The sequence below is a fragment of the Lethenteron reissneri genome, chromosome 24 (assembly GCF_015708825.2).
Source record: "Lethenteron reissneri isolate LAM-NWPU_2019-01 chromosome 24, ASM1570882v1, whole genome shotgun sequence".
Classification (NCBI taxonomy): Eukaryota; Metazoa; Chordata; class Hyperoartia; order Petromyzontiformes; family Petromyzontidae; genus Lethenteron; species Lethenteron reissneri.
In genome coordinates this window covers 10,998,870-11,021,572 of record NC_083802.1, presented here as the reverse complement: position 1 = coordinate 11,021,572, position 22,703 = coordinate 10,998,870, and the positions used below count along the sequence as shown (strand labels likewise).

Genomic DNA, 22,703 nt, shown 5'->3' with positions numbered 1-22,703 from the left:
TAAAGGACACTGAAAAGCAAGACCCACACAAAACTGTGCCACGTATCACTAAAGTTACGCAAATCTGAACATACCCACACACCTACCGGATTATAAGATGCACCTCCAACTCTTACTTTCGTCATGAATGCTACAAGCATCATCCTGCTGCCACCCTTTAAAAATCCCAATTTGTGCAATGGACATAAATCATTCTCACTAAATCATAAACCTCGTATTTATTTTAGTTTTAAACCTGTAGCTGACGAAGTCGGGCACAATGCGAGCGGCGGCTAGGATGGGCCCTGTCGGGTCCTTCAGGGGCTTCTCTACGGCCCGTAGCAGCACCTGCCATGCAAAACAACATCCGTGTCAGCTACTCACTCTCAATGTGCAGTTGCCATACATAAAAAAATACATTTTTGGGGGAGGGGGGGGGGGCGGAATTATACACATTATAGTAAATTGACCGGCAGTTGTGACGTCTTCAGACAGCTTGTGCGTGGTGATGTACAGCTGCTCAATCTGCCCAACTAACGTTTTTTATTGTATTTTTGTGTACTGCGTATATATACGTGTTGTCTTGTCTTAATACGCTCCTGCATTTAGACGCTTTATACATTTAAAATTTCTAATTACTGAGCAATATGGTCAGTTCATTAGTATAAATGAGATGGATTGTGGCATCACAAAACTGAGGGATTACAACAGTGTGGGGAGGCCTTCATTCAGCAGTGGAGAAACAATGGCTGCTGCTGATGATGAGGTTGACATCGGATAATGTAATCCCATCTTTTTCAAAGTTGACTTTACATTTGTTCAATTTGGCAGAATCATTACGTAGAGCCTTGGACATTTTCAGGTTACAGCGATAGAAAATAAATGAGCAAACGTATTATTTAAAGTTTATGCAATAGTTAACTCAAAATATAATGCATAAATACCAATTACTGTGAATGTATTAAGCATTATAAGAATTGTAGAACTACCACTGGACGTTCCGTTATTGGTGTATTTGCGCTGAAATAATTGTTTATCCTTTGGTCAGTAGTTATATATATGATAATAAACAATGTATATCCCCTTGCTAAACAACTGCTGGATGAAGGTCTCGTCACACCATATCAGTCATCTGGTCCAACACCATGTGAGACTAGGCTCTAAGGAAAGCTGTCTCGGGTGTGGACCGTGCATACATTATCAGAGTTGTGTTTTTTGTTTGCATTACGACTGCAGGTATTGTGGTCTATGCAAACATGACTCCTTGTAAAAAAAAGGTGTCAGTTTTGTTGCCAGATAAAATGGTAAAAAAACAATTATCATATTTTTTCTTCTGTCAAATGAGGTTCCAATGGAGTAACGGGGGTTGTTTGACCATACTTCACCATGCTGGTCAGTGCCAGTTGGCGAGGTGCGTGCCCAGGACCAGTTCAGATATTGCTCACAAGCGATGTTTATCCGTAGCCAGGCATCAAACTCAGGTCACTGAGATAATAGAGCAGTGCTCCACCCATGTGAATATATACACACTGTGCACTAATCCATCTCCCTGTGCATGTCTATGACCCCAACCAACTGAGTTCCTTTCTTGATGTTTACCAATACTGACGAGTGTCCACAAACACAAGTCAGCGGTAAAAATGAAATGTAAAATGAAAGGAATTACAGTCACATACATTAGTTACAGCAGTCTATCCTACTAACATTCTTTGCATTACATGTGCAATTTAAGCCAAGGCATCACATGGCATTATCGTCATTCGGCAGTCTGCCTACTCCAATTAAATAATAATTAGATGCTTATTAAAAAAAATTGCATTTTTTGCTATGCTACCGAGGGATGGCCTAAATAAAAACCAATAGCCCAAATTTAGCTTTACACAAAATAAATAAAACATGACAATAAAACGAGCCAGGCGTTGGTAGTTCATGTCTAAAGTACAATTGTGTTTCATGTGGGATTGGTGGATTGTGCACAGATCATCATGGTCATAAGACACCAACCTGCAGGGCTAAGAGGTGGTCAGTAGGCGGCAGTACAGCAAATAGGTTGCTAACATGTGTGGGTGTTTTTTTTAATATCCAAGTGGTCCAGATAATTATCATATGAACATCACTGCACACGGTAAGGAATTGACTAAACATTCCAAGAATAACACATCCTGAGAAATTACAGATGCATTCGAGGCTTTCATGGATAAGTAGTGGACACTTGTTATTATTCATCATCATCATCATCAGCCAGATCTCACAAAGCCTCTGCCAAATCTTGCAATCCTGCGATGCAGCAATCCACCTAGCACCTGCACAAGAGCGTATTCATCACTCCATCTCCTTGATGGAATTCCTCTCGGATGCATTCTATTCCCTCGCTGCCACTCCATCTTTATTCTTGACCATCGGCCGTCATCCCCCCTTCCAGCGAAGCATCCCGCCCAAGCCCACTTACTTTTCTTAACGAATTACGTCTTTAACCTGCAGATGTCCTCTAACCCAAGTGGTCATCTTTCAATCTCTTCGTGTAATTCCAACCGTCCATATGCCCCTGCTTCTCTACGCACTTTAGGGTTTTTGCATTATTATTATTATTTAATTCACCCTGGTGCTTGGCAGTAGAGCAAGGAAGTTGCGAAGTTCAAATCCTGGTTGCGGGTCAACTCGGCCACAATCACCCGTCCAGGGTCAATAAAATGACTATCACTTTCTAGATAAGTAAACATTAGTTGTCCTACGCAGATACTCGCCCCTGTCATATGATAGTGGAATTCCCACCACTGGCTCAGGACTGCGATCGGAGGATGAGCACCGCCTCAATGCTCGTTTGAGCAGGAAATCACTTTGTCTTCGATTTGTTTGTATCATTACTACTACGCCTGCTAAAATATTCTAACAGGTGGAGGAGGGGGGGAAGAGACATTTTGGCGCGGGGGTTGAGGATTGTGCAACCGCGCCTGACCTCCAAGCTGGTGAAGGCGAAGCCGTGCTGCCTGGGAATGGCCTTGCCCTTCCTCACCACGCTGGCAAACAGCCGGATCCCAACCGCGATCCGCTTGTCAGGCTGAGGGCACCCAGGACGTTTTTCGCAAGGGGTCATTCATTATCAAAACACATTTTTATACGAGCGCTAAACGTGTCGTCATTCACGCATGCCACTGCATGTGTGTCTGTTGTTGTTTTGTGTTTGTTGTGCATTCACGTGTGCGTTAAACATATTGTATAGCAAAAGAAGCACGTGCCGAGCAGGTTTATTGAAATAACTTCTTCACGTAAACTTTTGCCATTTCATTGCAGTAGTATTCATTCTTCAAGAAGGTTCCCGTTTTGCAATTTAAAGACCGCATCTGTTGTGTAAGTCATTAATTTAGATGTTAAAGTCTATGCACGTATAACGTAAACTTTGCATTGTAGTGCAGATTATTCTACAGCCACCTTAAATTGCTTTGCAAACGCGTACATTTAATTAGATTTGTTTGGCTACGTCAGGTAGTTGGAGGGTATTATGGCAGATCGTTATGCTTGTGAATCGTAATGAATAAAAAATCGTAACATTGGCTACGAAAACCAACGTGTTCAGTCAAAACAAAGCCGGTCTGCATTATTGCTGTGTTTATGAATTCACGCATGTGTGCTTTGCTTTATTTACAAAGTAGCTGACGGTATTTCAAGGCAAGACCAATGATTTGTTTTGGTAAATGCACGACAAAATAGATAGTGCTAGAAAACCAAGACATGCTTATTTTCTACTGCCGTACATGTTTACTCCCTTGCCTGATATGCAGGAGGTCGTGGGTTCGATTCCCGCCCTTAAACCTGTGTATTTGGAGTTTGCACCTTCTCCCCGTGGTCACGTGGATTTTTCTGCGGCTCCTCCAGTTTTTTCCTCCATATTTATAAACAAGCGTTTGGAGTATTTGGCTGCTATACATTTCCACATAAGCCACTTAGTCAAGCTATAAATTGTGGCCAGGTCACTGCTGAAAAATAACTATATAGCTCAGTGGGCCTTACCTGGTCAAAATAAATACATTTCTAGTTGTCTAGTTTACTTTAGGGAGCAGAAGGTGACGGTTATAGAAGAAACAAAATCACCAGAACAACTGAGCGAACGAGATGTTTAATTTCAGCTGCATGCGTTGGACAAACGATCAAAATACCTTGACCAGTTCCAGGTGGTAGTGGTGGAACGGTTGCAAATACCAGACGGGCAACCTATAGCTGACTAGAAGCTCCTTGGTGTTTTCATCTGCCACGTTCACCACCACCACTGTGCAGGAAATGGAAATGTCAGTTTAACACGTAGACTTTCGCGACCATTTAATAACAAAACAGGAGGATATCTCCACAAATCAGGCTGTCGCCTGATGATGCTGGTTGTAATTACCGGCAAAACGTCGTACTCGAATTATAATTGTCGTGAGTTCACTCTCCCAACACACCGGTGTGCTGTGCTCGTAACGAATTGACCCGTTTGTGTTTACGTGACAAACCTTACTAATTGGCCGTGTCAGGTGGTGGCAGGTTAACAACAAGTTATATTTACGCGATCAAACCCAATAAAACCTCTATAAATGGAAATGTTTTTACATGGATGACCCTGCTTGGCAATACGACCGCACTTATTGTGTCGTGTTTGTTTTATCGATATGAAAGGGTCATATAGAGGACATAATTCAAAACATCTGTCCACATGGGTGTGTCAAATACGTGTAAAAGACAACAAAAGAACACTGGGGAAGTGGTGGCACAGGAATACGTGTATTACGATTACAAGCCTGACAACCTGAGTTCAATTCCTGGGCCATGGCTCACGTCAGTGAATCGTGGCATCTTAGCCGGTTCTGCACCCTCCCCAATGCTCATTCTCAGGGAAACCTCGTTTGCTTTAAACAAAAAAAAATATGTTCGTGTGTAGTTTGTTGTCCCGCCACCGCTACGCCTCTGATTAGCACGGTTGGCTAAGTAGGGTGCAAAAGAAGTGCAACATACATACATACATGGAAGACTTCATCCAGCAGTGGATTGACAAGGTACTGTAGATTATATTAGTATAAAAAAGACATCTAACAGGCTTATTATAAATACTAACATATGAATGTGATAAGAACACTTGTTTTCTCTTAGGGCATCCCATAATGACAGAGTCTCCCTGTGTATAGATCATATACAACAAACATTGCACAATACACGAACACCTGTACTAGTGCTCTCGAATAGAAACTATGACAATACTAAGAAATGTGTATAAAATGAATACTCTTTTGTTTACTCGATGGATTTATACCACTACAATACAAACGTTTATAGAATGCAGTTTAATACGTAGTGTGTGGGTATCCCCTCGTGTATTGAAATAGGTCAGATTTTTATTATCACGCACTGTGAATATAAATGATCTCGACGGCACGTAATAATAGATACTCCTCCGCCTTCATCAGTGTAAGTGTTGAAAAACATGTCACATCTATATTTTAATTTTGTTAAAAAAAATTTTGACTTGTAAGTTACAGTCCCTTTGTCAATCACCTGTTGGATCCATGACTGTAATTTGTAGAATACAGTCTTCAAGAGCATCAAGAAGGCTATTGTGTGTCTCCGGTGTCAAAAGCAGTGTCGGGATGAAGCAAAATGAGGTGTGAAAGTGAACCGTGGCCACAGGAAAGATGACCATTGACCACGTGATGAGAGGCAATCTCAATCCGAAAGGCCAGTATAGAAGCCGGGTTAAATTGGGTTGAGTGGACAATGGCGTGTCAACTGCTCGATTAAGTATGGGTGACTCTTGCAGATACTTCGCTGAGGATTGGAACGCTAGAATATACCATGGTAGTTGAGAATCGGGGATTTGGTTTAAGTGAGATTTTTTTTCCCCTCAGAACGAAGGTAATGGCAGCAATTTAGAGGTGCAGAAGGTAATACGTAAATAAATAATGTTCCGCTTTAGGGCAAAAAAAACAATCAGCTTTGGGGGGAAAATGCTTGATTCAAGCCGGCATTTCAGTTTCGCTAATCCAATTCAATGGCTGCAGACAATTTCCAGGGGACACCCGCAGAGAGATTCGGAAGAGGCATTCATGGGTAAATGCATTTCAAGTTCATGCCCGAAGAATGGCTAGGCCCTGCTGAATGAGAATGAAAATTGGGACATAAATGTGACACAAGAGCCAGTCACATCACGAAAGACAGCTCTGTCAATCAGTCGGCCTGAAGGTCATATTTCATTCCTCAACATTTACATGTTCAAATAATTTATTCCAATTACAAACCTACCCAAATATCCTTATTTATATTAGCCATGGTCCATAACAATAAAAATGGGCTGAGAAATGTTAGTCTGAAAGGGGTTTTGTTTTTAATCCAACTCTTGGGCGCAAATGCACATGGTACTTATCGAGAGCTATTCCAGTAAACTTGCAGGCGGTAATAAACTAACAATCAGAATCCAAATGTGTTAAGACAGCGTGGCCAGGTTTAATCACACAAAGAGGTAATAAGCAAACCACCTGCAGTGCCCGGAAATGACAGAATACGGTAAGCCGGCAACCAAATGTGGGGAATGACCAATATTCTTAGGTTTTTTTTGGTTAAGTCACGTAAGTAAAAACATCAAAATAAAAATAAAATAAAAATAAAAATCACGACGTTTCCGAAACGTCGTGATTTTTATTTTTATTTTATTTTTATTTTGATGTTTTTACTTACGTGACTTAACCGAAAAAACCTAAGAATATGAATCTTTGCAGTCACGAAAGCTTCAAATCTAGAATGAATGACCAATAGTCACGAATAATAACGGAGTGGCAGCCAAGTGACAGAACGTGTCTGAGAGGGTACCAACCGAGGAGATGGAGCAATGAAATATCAGCTCGTGCGCAGGTGCTATGTGGAGTATTACTTCGCAGCGATTGCAAGAGGTGGCAGCCGCTTGGAGAGGGCTTCATCCAGCAGTGGATTAATAATGACTGATGATGTTCATGACGACGACGACGATGATGCACCTGTTTGTTAAACCATACCTTCATCATCTGCCTTGTTCTCGTCTATCTCCACACTGACGGTCTCCTCCCACGAAGGCGAGTGTGTGGCCTGGCTGCTGGCGTGCGTCACGCCCTGGGCTGCCCTGCTCTGCTGCTCGTCTGTGCCGCTCTTTCTGCCGGTGCAAACAATTCCAGAACGAGAAATAAATATCGCCCAATGAATGGTTTCCAACATGCGTTTTGTCGTCTTTTTTTAGATAGCATACGTAGGTTGAAGATATCGCGTTGCATTGCGCGAAGGGATTATGAGCTACGGTGAAGAATAATGATGGGGTGGCGGCCGAGGAATGGACGTGTCCGCTGTGGAAGGGAAGGAATAATCCGCAAGTGGGGTGGGTGTCAGGATCGGAGGAAAGGGTGAATATAATTGTGTGTTTACAAAAGTAAACTTACAATGAAAATATGTAAAACTGTACCAGCAGTGATCAGGGATTAATTTCTAATCGAATCCCTCCCCCCCCCCCCCGTCAGAAATATTTTTCTCAAGAGCTTGGCTCACAAACAGCTTCGGTTGAAATTAAGCTCTGGTAGTGGTCATGGTATGGATACACTTTCACCCGCAATGGGAACGTGGCATTTCCATCAGCGCCTCACGGCCACCAGTGGAGATCAGCATAGATCCCGTGGTGATTTGAGAATGGAAATGCTGACCCTTTTCCAGTCTGTATCGTTTTTTTTACAAGTTCAATGTCATCAGGTGACTGCTGCATCTTTTTTTTACCTGCCTACTCCAAATATAAATTACAGGGTAGTATACAAATAAGTATAAATTGTTAAATTTTACCTTTCTTCTAGTACGTTTTGTTCAACTTGTATAATTACTATACGTAAAATTGGCCCACAGTGCTACAGACCATCAGATTAATTAATTTAATGTTTCAGGCATTAACACTACTGTTCATATAATACAAAAACCACATCTGAACAGTGTACATTCGTAAACTATTAATTCAATCCATTTAAGAGACAATTGATTATTTTTCTCTATCGTTCCTGCATTGTCCCTGCTTTGTACGCTATTTTCTTTGGTTGTTATGTTTAAAAAAAGACATCGCAATGAAAACAAATACAATGAGCGAATAGCACATACAGTTTTGCCTAGTGCCATTCGCGTGTTGCTTTCAATTTGTGCTTCTGTAAATCCTGTGGAAAATTCCCTGTTCACACTGCCACTATGGAGCCATCTGTAATTGAATGCTAATACCAGCAATGCATTCCAGAAGCACAAACCGAGTCAGATGACTTCAAATCCCTCTAATTGGGCAAACAGGCCGAGAGGCAGGCTGGGCTCAGACGGCTGGCTAACAGAGGGTCCTTGTGTGTGTAGGCAGTCTCGGGGGGAGTTCAGCCTTATCCCTGTGATGTAATATTTATGGCCTGGACCTCCACGCGCTCCCTCTCAAAACACCAACTAAGCGCACACGATAGTGCTCAAGCGTGAGCCGAGGCTCTCCAAAAGGGATTAACGGTGGCCTCTCCTTCCCTTCGCAAATATTCATCAGCCAATTAGCAGATCAGGTGGTTTCATGCCTAGAGGTATGAGCACATATGGTTGGATTCCAGATCAGATTTTCAATTGATGCGTGCGAACCAATTCTTAGCTCCAGCTGTACAAAATAGCACGGCTTTCCTATTTGCCACTTTACAGTAAGTATTATTTTTCTCACGCACAAAGTAAATCTTCGGGTTATTTAAATCGCGTGCGCATCCTAATAATTTCCCCTACCCCAAAGTCATTTTGCTGGTGCAGAAATGTGTTGGCTTAAGTCATTAAAGTGTATTGGCAAGGTGAAGGGAATTTCCATTAAAATCAGTCGGAGAACATAGGCGAGGCATAAAATCAATATTAAAACCAGACCAGGGCTAATGAAAAATTGATGACACCTCACTTCCTTTCACAGTCTGGGCCGTGCCTGAAGGCCGTGATGTTTTTTTAATGTAAAATTGTTAAATGTAAATTACATACATACAGAATTCAGTCCCAAACACATGTGGAATTTAATCGTTTCGACTACTCAAAAATAATACTTGCTCAGAAATGAGCAAACCCCCTTATATGTCAGTAATGTACACGTTTGTAATGTAAACAAGCTAAAATATTTTCCTTTGTTTCTTGAAGTTATAAATATGATGAAATACTGTTTTAAATTGATGTTTTCTGTGGCATTTTCAAACCGAAAAAGTGTGTAAGTATGAGTGTATGTAAAACATTTTTTTAAAGATATTCAAATGCTAGCCGTTTGAATGGGGTACAATTCACAGCTCTTCATTGCCATGCACAGTATTCCCATTATTATAAAATCACATGACATCTTTAATTGCTATAATATGTCATTGCCAATAAGAGAAATACTGCGAGTTGTAATTTTTTAAGGAGTATTGACATAGCATGCATTGTTAAACAAAAACTAAAAAACTGAAAATAATCCGTTTTCGTGATCTATAGGACTGTCCCGAAAGTGGATATGAATTAAAATCACAGTGCATAGTCCATGAGGTGAGAGCAGATATTTCACTTGTTCATACCACCGTGATAATCGGAGGTGCAGGCGAAGGACACATACTAAACACAATAAGCAGTTCTAAAGAAATGGGTTTACAATCTAGATCTAAAGTGCATAGTTCCTGTGACTCCCTAATATCGGAAGAGCACTCCAGATGGCCGCAGAAGCAGCATCTGAAAGCGTGTGATGCAGTGACCGTCTTTGTTCGATGGTTAGTCAAAAGACACTGCGAGGATGACCGGAGTTTGCGTGATGGTTTAAAATGTGGCCAATAGCAGTGAATTATGTGATAACCTTATCAACCATGTAAATACATAGGCACGACTAAAGTTGTTTTACTTTAGGTTTTACCAATTTATGCTCTGATCCATGGAAGAGCATTAATGTATTAAAATTGCTACTAAGCGCCCCCTGTTGAACAAGATTTTGACACGGTGCAACTAAGGTAGCCACCTCTGAGCTACAAAATACGCAGGATACATAAATGGGAAGCATATCTCGTGATCCCAGAAGAGGGGAGAACAACATGTAAGTGCATCTTGTTGTTGTTCTCCAACTGACAAAACACTGGAGCTATAAGTGTCCCAGTAAGATTACCTACCTCAAAACAGAGAGAGCATTCTGGTGAAACTGAGAGAGGTGGCAAGCCTCGGCAAAACTCGCACTTAAGCCCAAGCACGTGCCCTCCTTAAACGGCTTGAGCCCAGTCGCTGCCTAAAACGCCGTGGACACCAAGGGTGGCACAGTCGGGTGTTTTTATAATCGGGTTTAAGTGTCTTTTTATATTAAACCCGATCATCTGAGATTGGGAGAAATCCGGTTTAATTGGTTCTAATTGCAGAACCGCACTTCGCCAACTTCTCAACGATGGGCTTCATCCATTCCAAGCGAAGGAACTCACTGGCGCCCACGATTGTGGAGGAGAAGCTCTTCGTGTTCATCAAGACCAACCTGCCCACCGCATTCTACGACTACCCTGTGCCCGACGGCCCCCCGAGTACGATAGCAGCACCGACGAGGAAGCAGCCCAAGCCTTGGATCAGAGTTTCGTATTCATTGAACCAGATTTTAATTCCCCGAAATCGGGTGTAATTGTATTAAAGAAAAAACCCGATGCCTGCCGCTGTAAAAATCGGGTTTTTTTCACCCATGGACACCACCCACCACCACCACAATCTCCACACCACTATTGTACACGGCGTTGTTGTTATCACGTGACGATGATACGGGTTGGAAAGACTCATCGGTTAGTGAATCGGCTCACACTATATGCACTGAATGACGTGTGTAAGAAGCAGTGTGTGGCCAACGTTGTTTATGCTGAATTGAAATGGGTTCACATAGCCCACATCAACCTTAAAGTCAATACCATTCACGGCTAACGATGTATATAATGAACGCTCGAGTCGAATCTCATGCCTGGTTTGCTACAATTCGAAGAATCGCCGAGGTTGAATCGTTCCACTGTCCCATGACAATAAACTGCACAATCATTGGTGATGACAAGTTTCATCAGATCCTTACAAATGACTAAAATAACTATTGTTAACCATGATATAATCCCATTCATTTTCATGCTTTTTGTTTATGCACAATGAACATTCCGATACTGTCATAATTTTGTGTGTGTAATATATATGCTTTGTGCCAAAATAAGAGTTCAGTGGCAGCTGCACTTAAATATACCTCGAACGGTTGCCAATCATACAATGTGGTCAACATCGCAAGCTTAGGACTGGCAATATCTTCTCAATGGAAATTTGCACTAACCTCACAGGCACTCGCATACGACGGTCTTACTGACAGCAGCTGAGACGAAAGATGACAATGTCAAATCAAGACACGTGCATTTGTGAACAATTTTAAGGCAACGGTACGAAACGCGCGCACGCACTCGCATTTACGAATACCGATTCGAGACGTGAACACGACTAAACAACGACGCCTAGGACAACAATCAAGGTGGGTTCGTGCCTCTGCATGCATCCGAGCCTCTCATCTGCAGCCTGTCCATCTCCCGGCCCAAATAAAAGTTTAATGAAGCGGCGCATTGGGGACAAAGCTGATGATTTGCCGATGAGGTGGAGACGGACGTGCCGCTCCCCGTCTCTGAAGAGCAACGTAGTCGATTTGCAAAGCCAATGGGAAGGGATCAATATGCCTTCCATTATGGCCAAGGAATTTAGCAACAACATAGATTGGTGTTTAAGCACTGGCCTAATTGGCAGCGTTGTACCCTTGCCTTCAATATCTTTGGATAATGATGATAATGAAGATTGCGTGGGTCGTCTAGGTGTAATGTGTTAATAACATCTGAAAGGGCTCGTGATGGTAAAATGTCAATACACAGTGCATTGAGGATTACAGCATACGAGCAAACATGTATCACGTGCTCTAGTTTTAAAATAAAGTCCATGCGTAAGCCTTATTCTCTACAAATGGAATACGACAAGTCCAAATTAAGCCGTCCTATTTTGTGAATTCTACGGGCTGCCAAGCCACATCAGGGTTGCAGAGCTGAGTGTCAGATCAACTGTCTAAGGCCCTGCACTGTGCGGGTTTTGCTCTGTCAAGTGCCAAACTCGTCACTATAGAGACCTGGAATGGAGGTCAAACGAAAGTGGGGAGCAAGAAATGGGCTTCTGATTCGGTGGGATTTAAACAAAGGCAGGGGCTGTCTCGCCGGCTGTCTAAACACGGTCAGCAGCGATGTCGTTGAGTGAGTGAGGAGGAAGAAATGCAATACCTCCCAATGCCTCATCAATAACGTCGAGTGACATTCACAGAGAGCAATTATCGCTTGCGGTCAAAATCCTAAATATCATCTTATTTGTCTGTAATATTTGCGCATGTTAAGACTGAATATGCGTTCTTTAAAGTATATTAGCAGCTAATTATACAACAGAATATCAAAAAAAATAACTTTTGTTAAATAGTGCCACATATATAATTTACTTATTTATTTTTAATCTACCAGTCATACATTTTGAAAAAACAACTGACCTCTTTCCAACATTTTTTTTTTACAACATTCCTGCATCACAATTGAGCATATACATGGTGTCAGATCTGGGTGGTTGAAATCTTGGCAACATATTCCTTGTGGCATTATCAGCAGAATGTCAGGCATGGGAGTTGTTTGGTCATACTTCACCACGTTAGTCAATGAATCAGCGAATGGGGGGGGGGGTTGCATGGGAGCTGCACCAGAATTGGTTCACGTATCATTCCATTTAGAGCAGTGGTTCTTAACCTGGTGATGCGAGATGCCCTTTCTGGAGGTGCGAGACATGGCCACATTTTTTTAGAAGGTAAATCATCGAAAGACAAATTAAGCACGGGCACGTAGGTACAATCACTTCGTTTCATCAAACCTTTGTATTTATTAACATACCTTTGTTTCACGATTAGAAAACCAAGGCTGCAGTAAAGGTTAAGAACCACTGGTTTAGAGAGATGAAACTCACGTGATAAAATATGAACACTACCAGGTATATGTGGTGAGTTTGGTTTAATCAGCCTAGCTCAACCTGCTGTCTAATTATACTATTTTTTATAATGGATATCTTGCGGACGACATATATAATATACATCTCCATTCTTCACAACATTCCAGCCACAGCAATTAAACAGCCGATACAGACATTACACGTAGGGCAGTGGTGGAGAACCTATGCCCTATGATTGCATATCACGCGGCCCGCACAGCCACGTGAGGCCTTCGATAGTTATCCAGCCACTGCACCTTAGCCGCACTCATCAGGGTACGAGAGGGGGGCCCACTTTCGACGTGGCGATACCGCATCCATAAATTCGGCACGCTCAGTTACATCTGACCGACGCATGCGCTAATGTGCGGTCCCGCCTTTGGCGACACGAAATTTGAAAGTTTTCTTTGGCAATCGGTATAGGAAACAGTTCCCCCCGCCGCCGCCATCCCCGATATAGAGCAAGGAGCGAGATGGCGGTAATGAGGGATGATCTCCACGCTCGCGTGACGCGCAGCACTTACACGGCGGCGAATGGTCGCGGGACTCCTCCGTCGCTCGGCGGGGGCAGGCTGCTCACGCCGTGGAGAATTAGCGTCACCGTCTCCTTGCCCGGGCGCTGACACGTGCCAGGAATTCGTGGCGGCATTGACGGGCGGCTCCGAGGGCCTCGCTGCTCCCTCCATTACCTGGGCCAGATGAATATTTCACATTGCTAAGGCACTGTGCATGCTCTATAGAATCACACACACATGTACAAGTTACGGCGAGTGACATTGACAATCAAAAGCGATGGCAATTGTAAACATTGAGGTTAGTGTTGGTAGCAGAATTAAATTATTCTTTTTGTTCCATGTAGGAATTGTGCATTTATCTGTGCTGAATTATTGGCAATGAAACTCGTTTTTTTCATGCACTATGGTTCAGCACAACTTGATGCAATTGTATGCAGTGAGACAGTCGATGGTGTTGATTTCAACATGCAGTAGTGTGAATTAAGGTTTTGAAATATTCATGAGTAGGAATGCATTACAAGAACAACATGTAGGAAAAAAGCCTATGGTAGTTATCCAACTCTCCTGTCTTTTGCAGAAGATTATTTTTCAGTCACGGACAAATTTCTTAAAACAGACTCCATAATTCTTGACAAATCAGTTCACGTGCAGGTGATTGGTGGATTGTTTAATCACAAGATTGTGAGAAGTGTTGGTGACTTAGGGGGGAACTTCATCCAGCAGTAGATTGACCATGGCTTACGATTATGATTTTTTTTTACATAATTACTTTTGTTAAGGGTATGAGTAATGTAATTTAAAGCACACTCAATTTACTAACATAATCATTTCCTCAATAAATGCCACTCCTGATTATCTTCACACATGGAAATATTACAAAAATAAATGCAGCTATTTTAATACCATTTCCAACGGTTGTCTTGACATCGCTGAATTTTGTATAAAAAATTAATAGTTTTCAGTATTGAGATTATTTCCATATGAATATTATTTTAGTTGTTTTTTACCGAGTGAAAGTAAACATGTGCCAACATTTTTTCTACAAATGTTTACAAATAGGTTCTAATATCTTAAATATTAATTATTCATCGAGAAGACTTACGGCTTTTGGAACCGAAGGCCTGCGTTTTATTCCTCACCCCATGACTAACATCAGTGCCGAGTGAAATGTGAATTGTGAGCTGAAGAATTTATATTAATCGGTGATTTTATGCATCGTTCCACCCCTAATATCAATACATATGCAAATGTGTCTCTGCTTCAGAATGTATCCGAGGTTTAAACGAAAACATTTTATCCCAACTAAATCCATGACTGGGCGTCAGTCAGAAGCCCCTCTCTGGTACAGGGCTCCTACAGCCACCGGTGCTGCTGATGAAAAAACTCGGCTCACAATCAAAACATCGTGAGTTTAACCTCAGATGATGGGGGTGGGGTCACGACTTCCTCCAATCCCATCTCTGTATTTGAGGATACTGGTCCCCCAACAGAGGAAACATGAAACGTATATCACGAGCCTCGGGACACCGATGGGCACGAGCACCATGTCATGTATGTTGAACTTCTTTTGCACCGTACCTAGCCAACCATGCTTGTCGGAAGTGTGGGGGAAGGACAACAAACTCAAGACAAAAATCAGTTCGAGACAAGTGAGTTTTCGACCTATATTTAAAAGTGCATAGCTCCAATGGCTTCATAATATCAGAAGGAAGAGTGTTCCACACGGCCGCAGAAGCACATCTCAAAGCAAGTGATTTAGTGGCCATTTTTGTTAGATGGGTAAGCATCTCCTCATGCGTGTTTGGCTATTGAAACACTAAACAGTTTTTTTTTGTCCAAATGACCTGGAATGCACCAAATTCCATCAAATATCAGAAATAAAGCAGGGTTGAGAGCCCAGATATTTGCTGGATTGGTGACCAGCATTTACAAACAGGTTGCTAAAGGAGGCTGCCAGACTACATGGTGGGTAGCAGAGGGCAGTGTAGAAAAATAAATACATGTTGTACTAGACTGCTCTGCTCCTACTTCTATGATCCCCGCATTCAAAAGGACGTTCTTATTCAGTCCGGTGGCCACGTTCTTATTCAGCATGATATGGTCAAATAACCCCACACAGCCAAGGAAGGTCCTTATCCAGCAGTGGATTGACAAAAGGCTGTAAATATACAAGTAAATAAATTACAATTGAACATTTCTTTAAAAAATGATTGAGCCAACCAACTTACGACTCAATTGTCAAAACGTATCAGAAATATTGCAAATCGACAATGTGCCAGGGGGTGCTGATCCTTCTCCAAACTTTGTACTTATTCCTCATTTATTTTAAAATGAACTCTTGGAAGTGCTTGCACAAAGGATAATAACATCTCATCCTGTGTTCTTTGGAATTTGCTTCCCCTCAATCCCAATAGACCGGTCAGTGTTTTCACATCCATGTGCTCGCATCCTCAATGCAGAATATTCATGAGGTTCGATCCTCTCATTTCCCAGAAGGAGGCAGGTGCAGTGCTGCTGTTCCGGCTGGGTTGGTCTCTCTCTCCATCATCGGCGAGCCCCAATGTAGAAGTGCAACAGGGAGCTTGGAGTGTGTGATTTACTGAGGCCGCAAACCACACGGATAGCAACCGGTGGTGGAGGCGGCGCTAGGCATAAGCAAACCAGGCAAAATCTTCGGGCCCGACACCCCCCCCGCGCACAGCTCAAGGGCCTTAGATCAATGAAAACGATGGAGTGCATAAAATGTCGGCTGAAATTCAAACCATTGTAAATCATAACGTCAAAAAAGTCAATGAAGCTCGCTCATCTCTATCTTGTCTGCATCTCTTCTCTCATCTCACGGCATCTCTATGTTTTTGTCTACAATTTTTGTCTACAACTCACTATATCTAAATCTCTTGGCTCTAGCTCACTAGGAATTTAGAAATTGGAATCGGGCCGCAAAAAATAATTTGTGTTTCGGGCCCCCCAACCCCCAATGGGCTTACAACAACACATGGCTAGCAGCCCCTCTTAATCTCTACCCCCACCTCCACACCACCATCAACCCCCCCTACCAAAGCACCCCGAACCAGCGGTCTCCCAAGGGACACTGTGCCCGGTCACGGCGGCCCAGCCATCAATGTTTTGCCATTTCAAAAATGTATTTTTTCTTTCACCACCACCGCCGCCGCCTACTGAACCCCTAAGCCTCTCCCGCAAACTACTCCACAAAACAACAGTTGTTTGATAAGCAAACCTACATTGTAAGACAGCTGTGAAGCTACTGTTAAATTATCGCTGGCGATTGTATTATTTTGTAACTTATTTGCAAAGTCTGCTATTGCTCACAGAAAAAAACGACAGAAACACGAGGCGGTATTTAACAAATGCTGTAAGTGGATTGCCTTTTGGATTTTATTTTTTTCGCCACGAATGTTCTCGTGCAGTACATCTGCCAGAGACGAGGCACTGCCTCAAAGCCCCCCGCAATTGAAATGCGCGGTCTTAATGGAATACATTTTTAAGGAACGTGTAAATCATAATCCACTGTTCCCGTTATTTTAGAAACCGAATCTACTTCAGTCCCCAAAGGCAGGCAAGTGCACCTATGACAGCCGCATGTCTAATTTGCATGTCTCTCCCATGTCTTCCGCATGAACTATAGAGAAGAAGAAGGCAAACAATCATACTTGCAAGGTCCCAGTTGCAAATCACTAAGCTTTGTGCATCGGCAGCGAACACTACTCACGCCTGCAATCAGCGCCAATTCCTTGGCGCACAATAGGTGTGGTATGTTCTGGCGGCAATTCACTCGAATATTTTATGACAAGACGGAATCTATGAACGCTGAAAAAACACGTACAGTGATGCGAGCTGTTACTTCAGTCCACTGCTGCCAGGAATATATTGCTTCTCGTGCGCTAATTTGTCACCAGAGCAGTGATTTTATGATCAACGTGTTATCCACCTTTGAACTTTGCACACTCTTTTAGCTGGTCAAATTAACAGCTCACTCTATATATTATAACTTATTAAATACATCTCAGCAAGAATGCAGGATATGAGCAAACAAAGGGTATAACAGCCATTTTATAAACAATAACGGTGGTTGATCAAGTTTGGGTAAAGATGAAACCCAAGACTTCACTTATTCACGCCACTGCTCCTGAAAAGGTGGGTATTTTGGCCTACTCTTTCAAGCTGCTGATTGACTAACCGTGGCGTATCCCATTCATATCACTGGATGGAGAGAGGCAATGGGAGATTTAAATTTCGATTTAAAGCTTTCGTGACTGCAGGGATTCATCTTCTTGGTTCTTTCGGTAAAGTCACGTAGAAGGGAAGTAATAAAATAATAAAAATAAAACATAATAAAATCAAATAATTCTCACGACGTTTCGGCTACAACGCAAGCAGCCGTCTTCAGGTGAAGAATGAGACACTGCCAAGCTAGGAGCTTATATATAAGCTGAGTTGGAGGTGGAAGAAGAAGAGAGCCTTAACAAAAGAATGTGCACATCAAGAGGAATTTAGCATATTCATCCTACGCATTTCCCATGAATATGCTAAATTCCTCTTGATATGCACATTCTTTTGTTGAGGCTCTCTTCTTCTTCCACCTCCAACTCAGCTTATATATAAGCTCCTAGCTTGGCAGTGTCTCATTCTTCACCTGAAGACGGCTGCTTGCGTTGTAGCCGAAACGTCGTGAGAATTATTTGATTTTATTATGTTTCATTTTTATTATTTTATTACTTCCCTTCTACGTGACTTTACCGAAAGAACCAAGAAAATGGGAGATTTATTAAGAAACTCGGCCCTTGTTTCCGCAATCGCGCCGGGCGATAGAATCGAACCGGCGGCCTCTGCATTGGAAATCCAGTGTGGTATCGATTACACCTCGGCGTGTGGAATGGACCGTGATATCTGCCTGCATCTAAAACCCATAAGCTCGACTTTTGCGTTCAAGATTGGTGATCTGAGATTTTGTAGTGGGAATTAATTACGAGTGGAGGGTGGAGAAATGAACGTTCAACGTGTGTTTGCTAACACCGAGACAGCCAGAATGAATGTCCTGTAGGTCTGGGGAATTCGCTGTGATGGACAGCTGAGGGTTGATGGAAATGTTAGCCCCGTCATTGCAAACATGAGCATTGGGTCACGTTCCTTCATCACGGCATACCCTGGGGAATGAAGGCCAGACATGAAACCAACCAATTTCACATTGAAATTGGCATTTAAAAAAATAAGAGAATTGCAATGATATTTTTTTCAAATGTTGCCATTTATAGATGAAACTATCGGCGTGAAAAAAGGAGATTACTGTTTCAAACGAGTAAGCTTTGTGTGTGATCTTAACAATATGCTTAATCTGAGTAGTTAAATAAATAAATGACGGAATTTTATCCACACATTCTCAACACATATCTGTCTATTAACAACTTTAATATCACTGTTTGTTGCTGGCTGCTTAGCGTTTGAGCTTTTGGGCCTGTGCTCAGCAGCTGTGCTTATAAAAGAAAACAATCGAACAGAGGATGAAGGCCTCCCCATGCCATTGTCAGTCGAGGATATGTTTTCGTATCACGCCATGCTGGTCAGTGCAGGATAATGAGGGGGGTGTGGTGGCGGCACGAGTGTTTCTGATGTCACTGGCATTAGCCGTAGCCAGGAATACGAACTTGTGTCACCAGGTTCATAGCACAGTGGGCTAACCCCCGCACCCCCTAATTAGCACGGTTGGCTACGTACGGTGCGAAAGAAGTTGCAACATAATTTCGAAGCTTTCGTGACTGCAGGAATTACTCTTTGGTTCTTTCGGTAAAGTCGCGTAGAAATAAAAAAGTTAAATAATAGAATACGATGTTTCGATTGCAACCCAAGCAGTCGTGTGTCTGTCTGTGTGCCTCCGTGTCTGTGTTTTGTCTCTCTCTCAAATTTAGTTCTAGCTGATGACGACTGCTTGTGTTGCAATCGAAACGTCGTATTCTATTATTTAACTTATTTTATTTCTACGCGACTTTAACCGAAAGAACCAAAAAGTGCAACATACATGCACCTCCTAATTAGCACGGCTGGCTCCGAAGGAAGTTCAACATACAAACATGAATAAACATGCACCACCGCGTTACCCTCCCGTGTTTTGCTAAAGGTTTTAAATTGCTATGGCCCGCGTGAGAGAAATGTGAAGATACACCACGGTGTCAAGGTCTCCGACACAGCCCAATGCTCGTTTGAGAATTGAGACACTCAGCAGATAATACATGTTTAATGCCATGGAACTTTGTGTTTTATTGCTATGAAGCATTAAAACATGTTAAGCTCGACTCCTATTTTGGGGGGGGGGGGGGGGGGGTTTAAATGCAAACTTGCATGATCACGAAAGAAACCAAACACAACTCAGATCTGGTTTCTAATCAGCATGGAAGTGTAGCATAGCCCCAAAGGCTAATCTAGGCTTGTATATAAAGAGAGAGCTGTTCTGTATAGAATATTGTCAACGTAAAAGTGTTCCTCGTCTCTTGCCACTACTGTAAATGCCACATTAAATCCTATATGGAGCAGATGGGCATATCCATACGACCACCATGCTTATTTCCCTCAAGGTGGTATTCATTTTAATCATTCTTGAGGTATAAAAGGCTGAATAGACCTCATCAAAAGGAGATGAAATTACCATTTTCTAACAGAGAAACTGTAGCTTTAACCAAAAGTAGACCCAAAAGTAAAGCCCTGCAAGGTATAAAATACACTTTCTGGTCGTCCCACGGGTGATTCGCTATGATGCTTGACATTTCTCTCTATGCATGGCAGAAGCACCCAGTACGTGGAGCAAAGCATCAGACATTGTACCGAATGCACATCGGAGAGCTAAACAACACAACCTTGATCACCTATTGCAGTAGTAAGGTGTTAACATATTTTTTTGTCGTATTCCAAATACACATTTTCATCTACTCACCAAGTCAACGCTCTACTTCATTCAGAATGTTTCAAAACAAAATTAACCAAAACATGAATTGTGTTGGAACTTTTTTTTTTTCTCATGCATTAATAAGGGTTCAGCATCATTCTTGGGAATACGATATCAGGACTTAGACGATCCATTCCACACCACAGGAAGCTGCGCCCAGCATGCCACTGCCATATTCCATTACACCACGTTTGCTCTTGATAAGTCGGCGTCAGCTGAAATATCGATTTCAGGCAGCATCTAATGTGCAGGGGCCAAAAAGTCATGAATAATGGAACAGCATTTTAAATCCTCAACAAACAATGAAAGCTGCACCTGCAGCAAAAAAAAAATTGTTTCAAGAGCAAATCATCTCAATTTTTTTTATTCATGCTGCGCTGGAGTAATATACGAAAGGAAAGTGTGAAGCTCCAGGGTTTATATAAATTCTATATTTCATTCGCGTTGTAATGTCTGTTATGAGAAAAGCAAAAAATATATATATAAAGATCACCCGAGTTAGGCTACATGTGTACTGTTGGGACAAGTATTATTCGCGAGCACCGATGAAGGCTGGCACGGCGCACGAGGGGGTGGTGTGGCCATTCGTCTCCATGGTGCTGAACATTTACACACTGCAACAGATACTCATTTCAAGGCTGAGTTGACTCAGGGGAGTCCCAGCACCGCTTCAGAGAATCACCACTGATGTTAGCCATGGTCGCAAATGGAATTCGGGCCCACCCGGTTCATGGCACAGTGTGCCAACGACTGTGCCACCATCTCCCACGACACACACAAACACATCATTTCTAGTATCCATACAAATCATATAAAATAAGCATCGATTATAAGAAACTGAAACACAGACGTATGAAATTAAGTAAAACAAAATTATATGATGAATCACTTGATAGGCTGGAAATACTTAAACTGCCATTGTTATTTGCATTTGCTTGTAGTTGAACAACACATAATACACATGCGTCTACCACTTCACCCAGTGATTAGATGAATTGTCACAATTAAAGAATCAATTCCTTTTCGTCTCAATATCACCATCTTGTTCGTATTTTTCATATTCCTTTTCTCATTTGTACAGTTGTGTTCAATACGTGGGTATCAATGTAACATTAACATTTCATGTGCTTTTTTATTTATACATAGTAAATCAATTATCATGAGCATGATTCTATGCATATCAATTGGTGATTCGTTGGGTGCTTACATGCCTAATAATACCCTAAATTGGTAGACAATGCCCCCTCTTATAAGCCCTTCTTTAGATCTTTGAGAAAGGACCATTTCCTGACACACGAGATTAAGTAATAACGTTCAGATTAAGTTAGAATGTTCAGTTATGATGGAAATTACATGCAAATGCTAGGCTGTTTCATTTAGGCTGATGGGCGTGAAAACACCTGCTCAAACAAGACAGACAATTTAAGAAACAATCCAAAAATAAATTGTTTTAATCGAATCATGACCCCAAAATCGTGACAAATCGAATCGCGGGCAGGATGCAAAATTACCAATGTATGCCATAACGGATTTAGCCATTTAAGCTTTCGTCTCAATACCAAGCCAATGAATTTACCTACCAGCCAGACTCTGCTCCTCTGTCTGTATATAGAGCCGCACCCCATACCAGCCAGGCACATCCGCAGGACAGGACCTACCCAGGCCGTCTGCGACCCGACCAGGTCCCATGAACACGGCGAAATACACCACTGAAGGCCCCCCTCGTTTGATGGACATCGTGAAACGCGACACACGCATGGTCAGCAAGCACCCGAGGAGAGCTGGGGTTTCTGGCATTAATGATTCCGTTGGTAACACTAATTGAGACAGTGTTCCGTGATAAATTTATACACATGGAGCCCTTCAAACAAATCAATAATTCAATACAATCCTTTACTTGTAATTGGGATGGCTTTGCAGTGTTAATTAACGGCAAATGTATTCCTCTAGAATACGAAAGCAATTTGCTTTTTTAAAAATAACAAATGGTTGAAATAATTGCGAGCAGGGTTGCATTGCAACGCTATTTTGAAACGCGTGCTTTCAGGCAGGGGATGGTGAAATGCAAAAGACCCAATTACAACATACATCTGATGCCGATAACTTGAATTATGAGCACAAGGCATACCATGCCATAAATACACGGTTGACTGGCTGTATGAACATGCCTTTGAAACTACAAATTATCCTGGCGATGACAGTGATGCACAGTAAAGTGCGTGCCAACC

General features: G+C 42.2%; 1 protein-coding gene across 1 annotated transcript in view; it reads right to left on the bottom strand.

Moving 5' to 3' along the window:
* Positions 1–22,703, bottom strand: part of LOC133346344 (coiled-coil domain-containing protein 33-like) — a 97,183-nt gene that overhangs the window by 46,025 nt on the left and 28,455 nt on the right. The window contains 6 exon segments of the mRNA XM_061557840.1: positions 236–327; positions 2,936–3,037; positions 4,134–4,243; positions 6,993–7,126; positions 13,530–13,624; positions 13,626–13,694. Coding sequence (XP_061413824.1) covers positions 236–327; positions 2,936–3,037; positions 4,134–4,243; positions 6,993–7,126; positions 13,530–13,624; positions 13,626–13,694 — 602 coding nt within the window.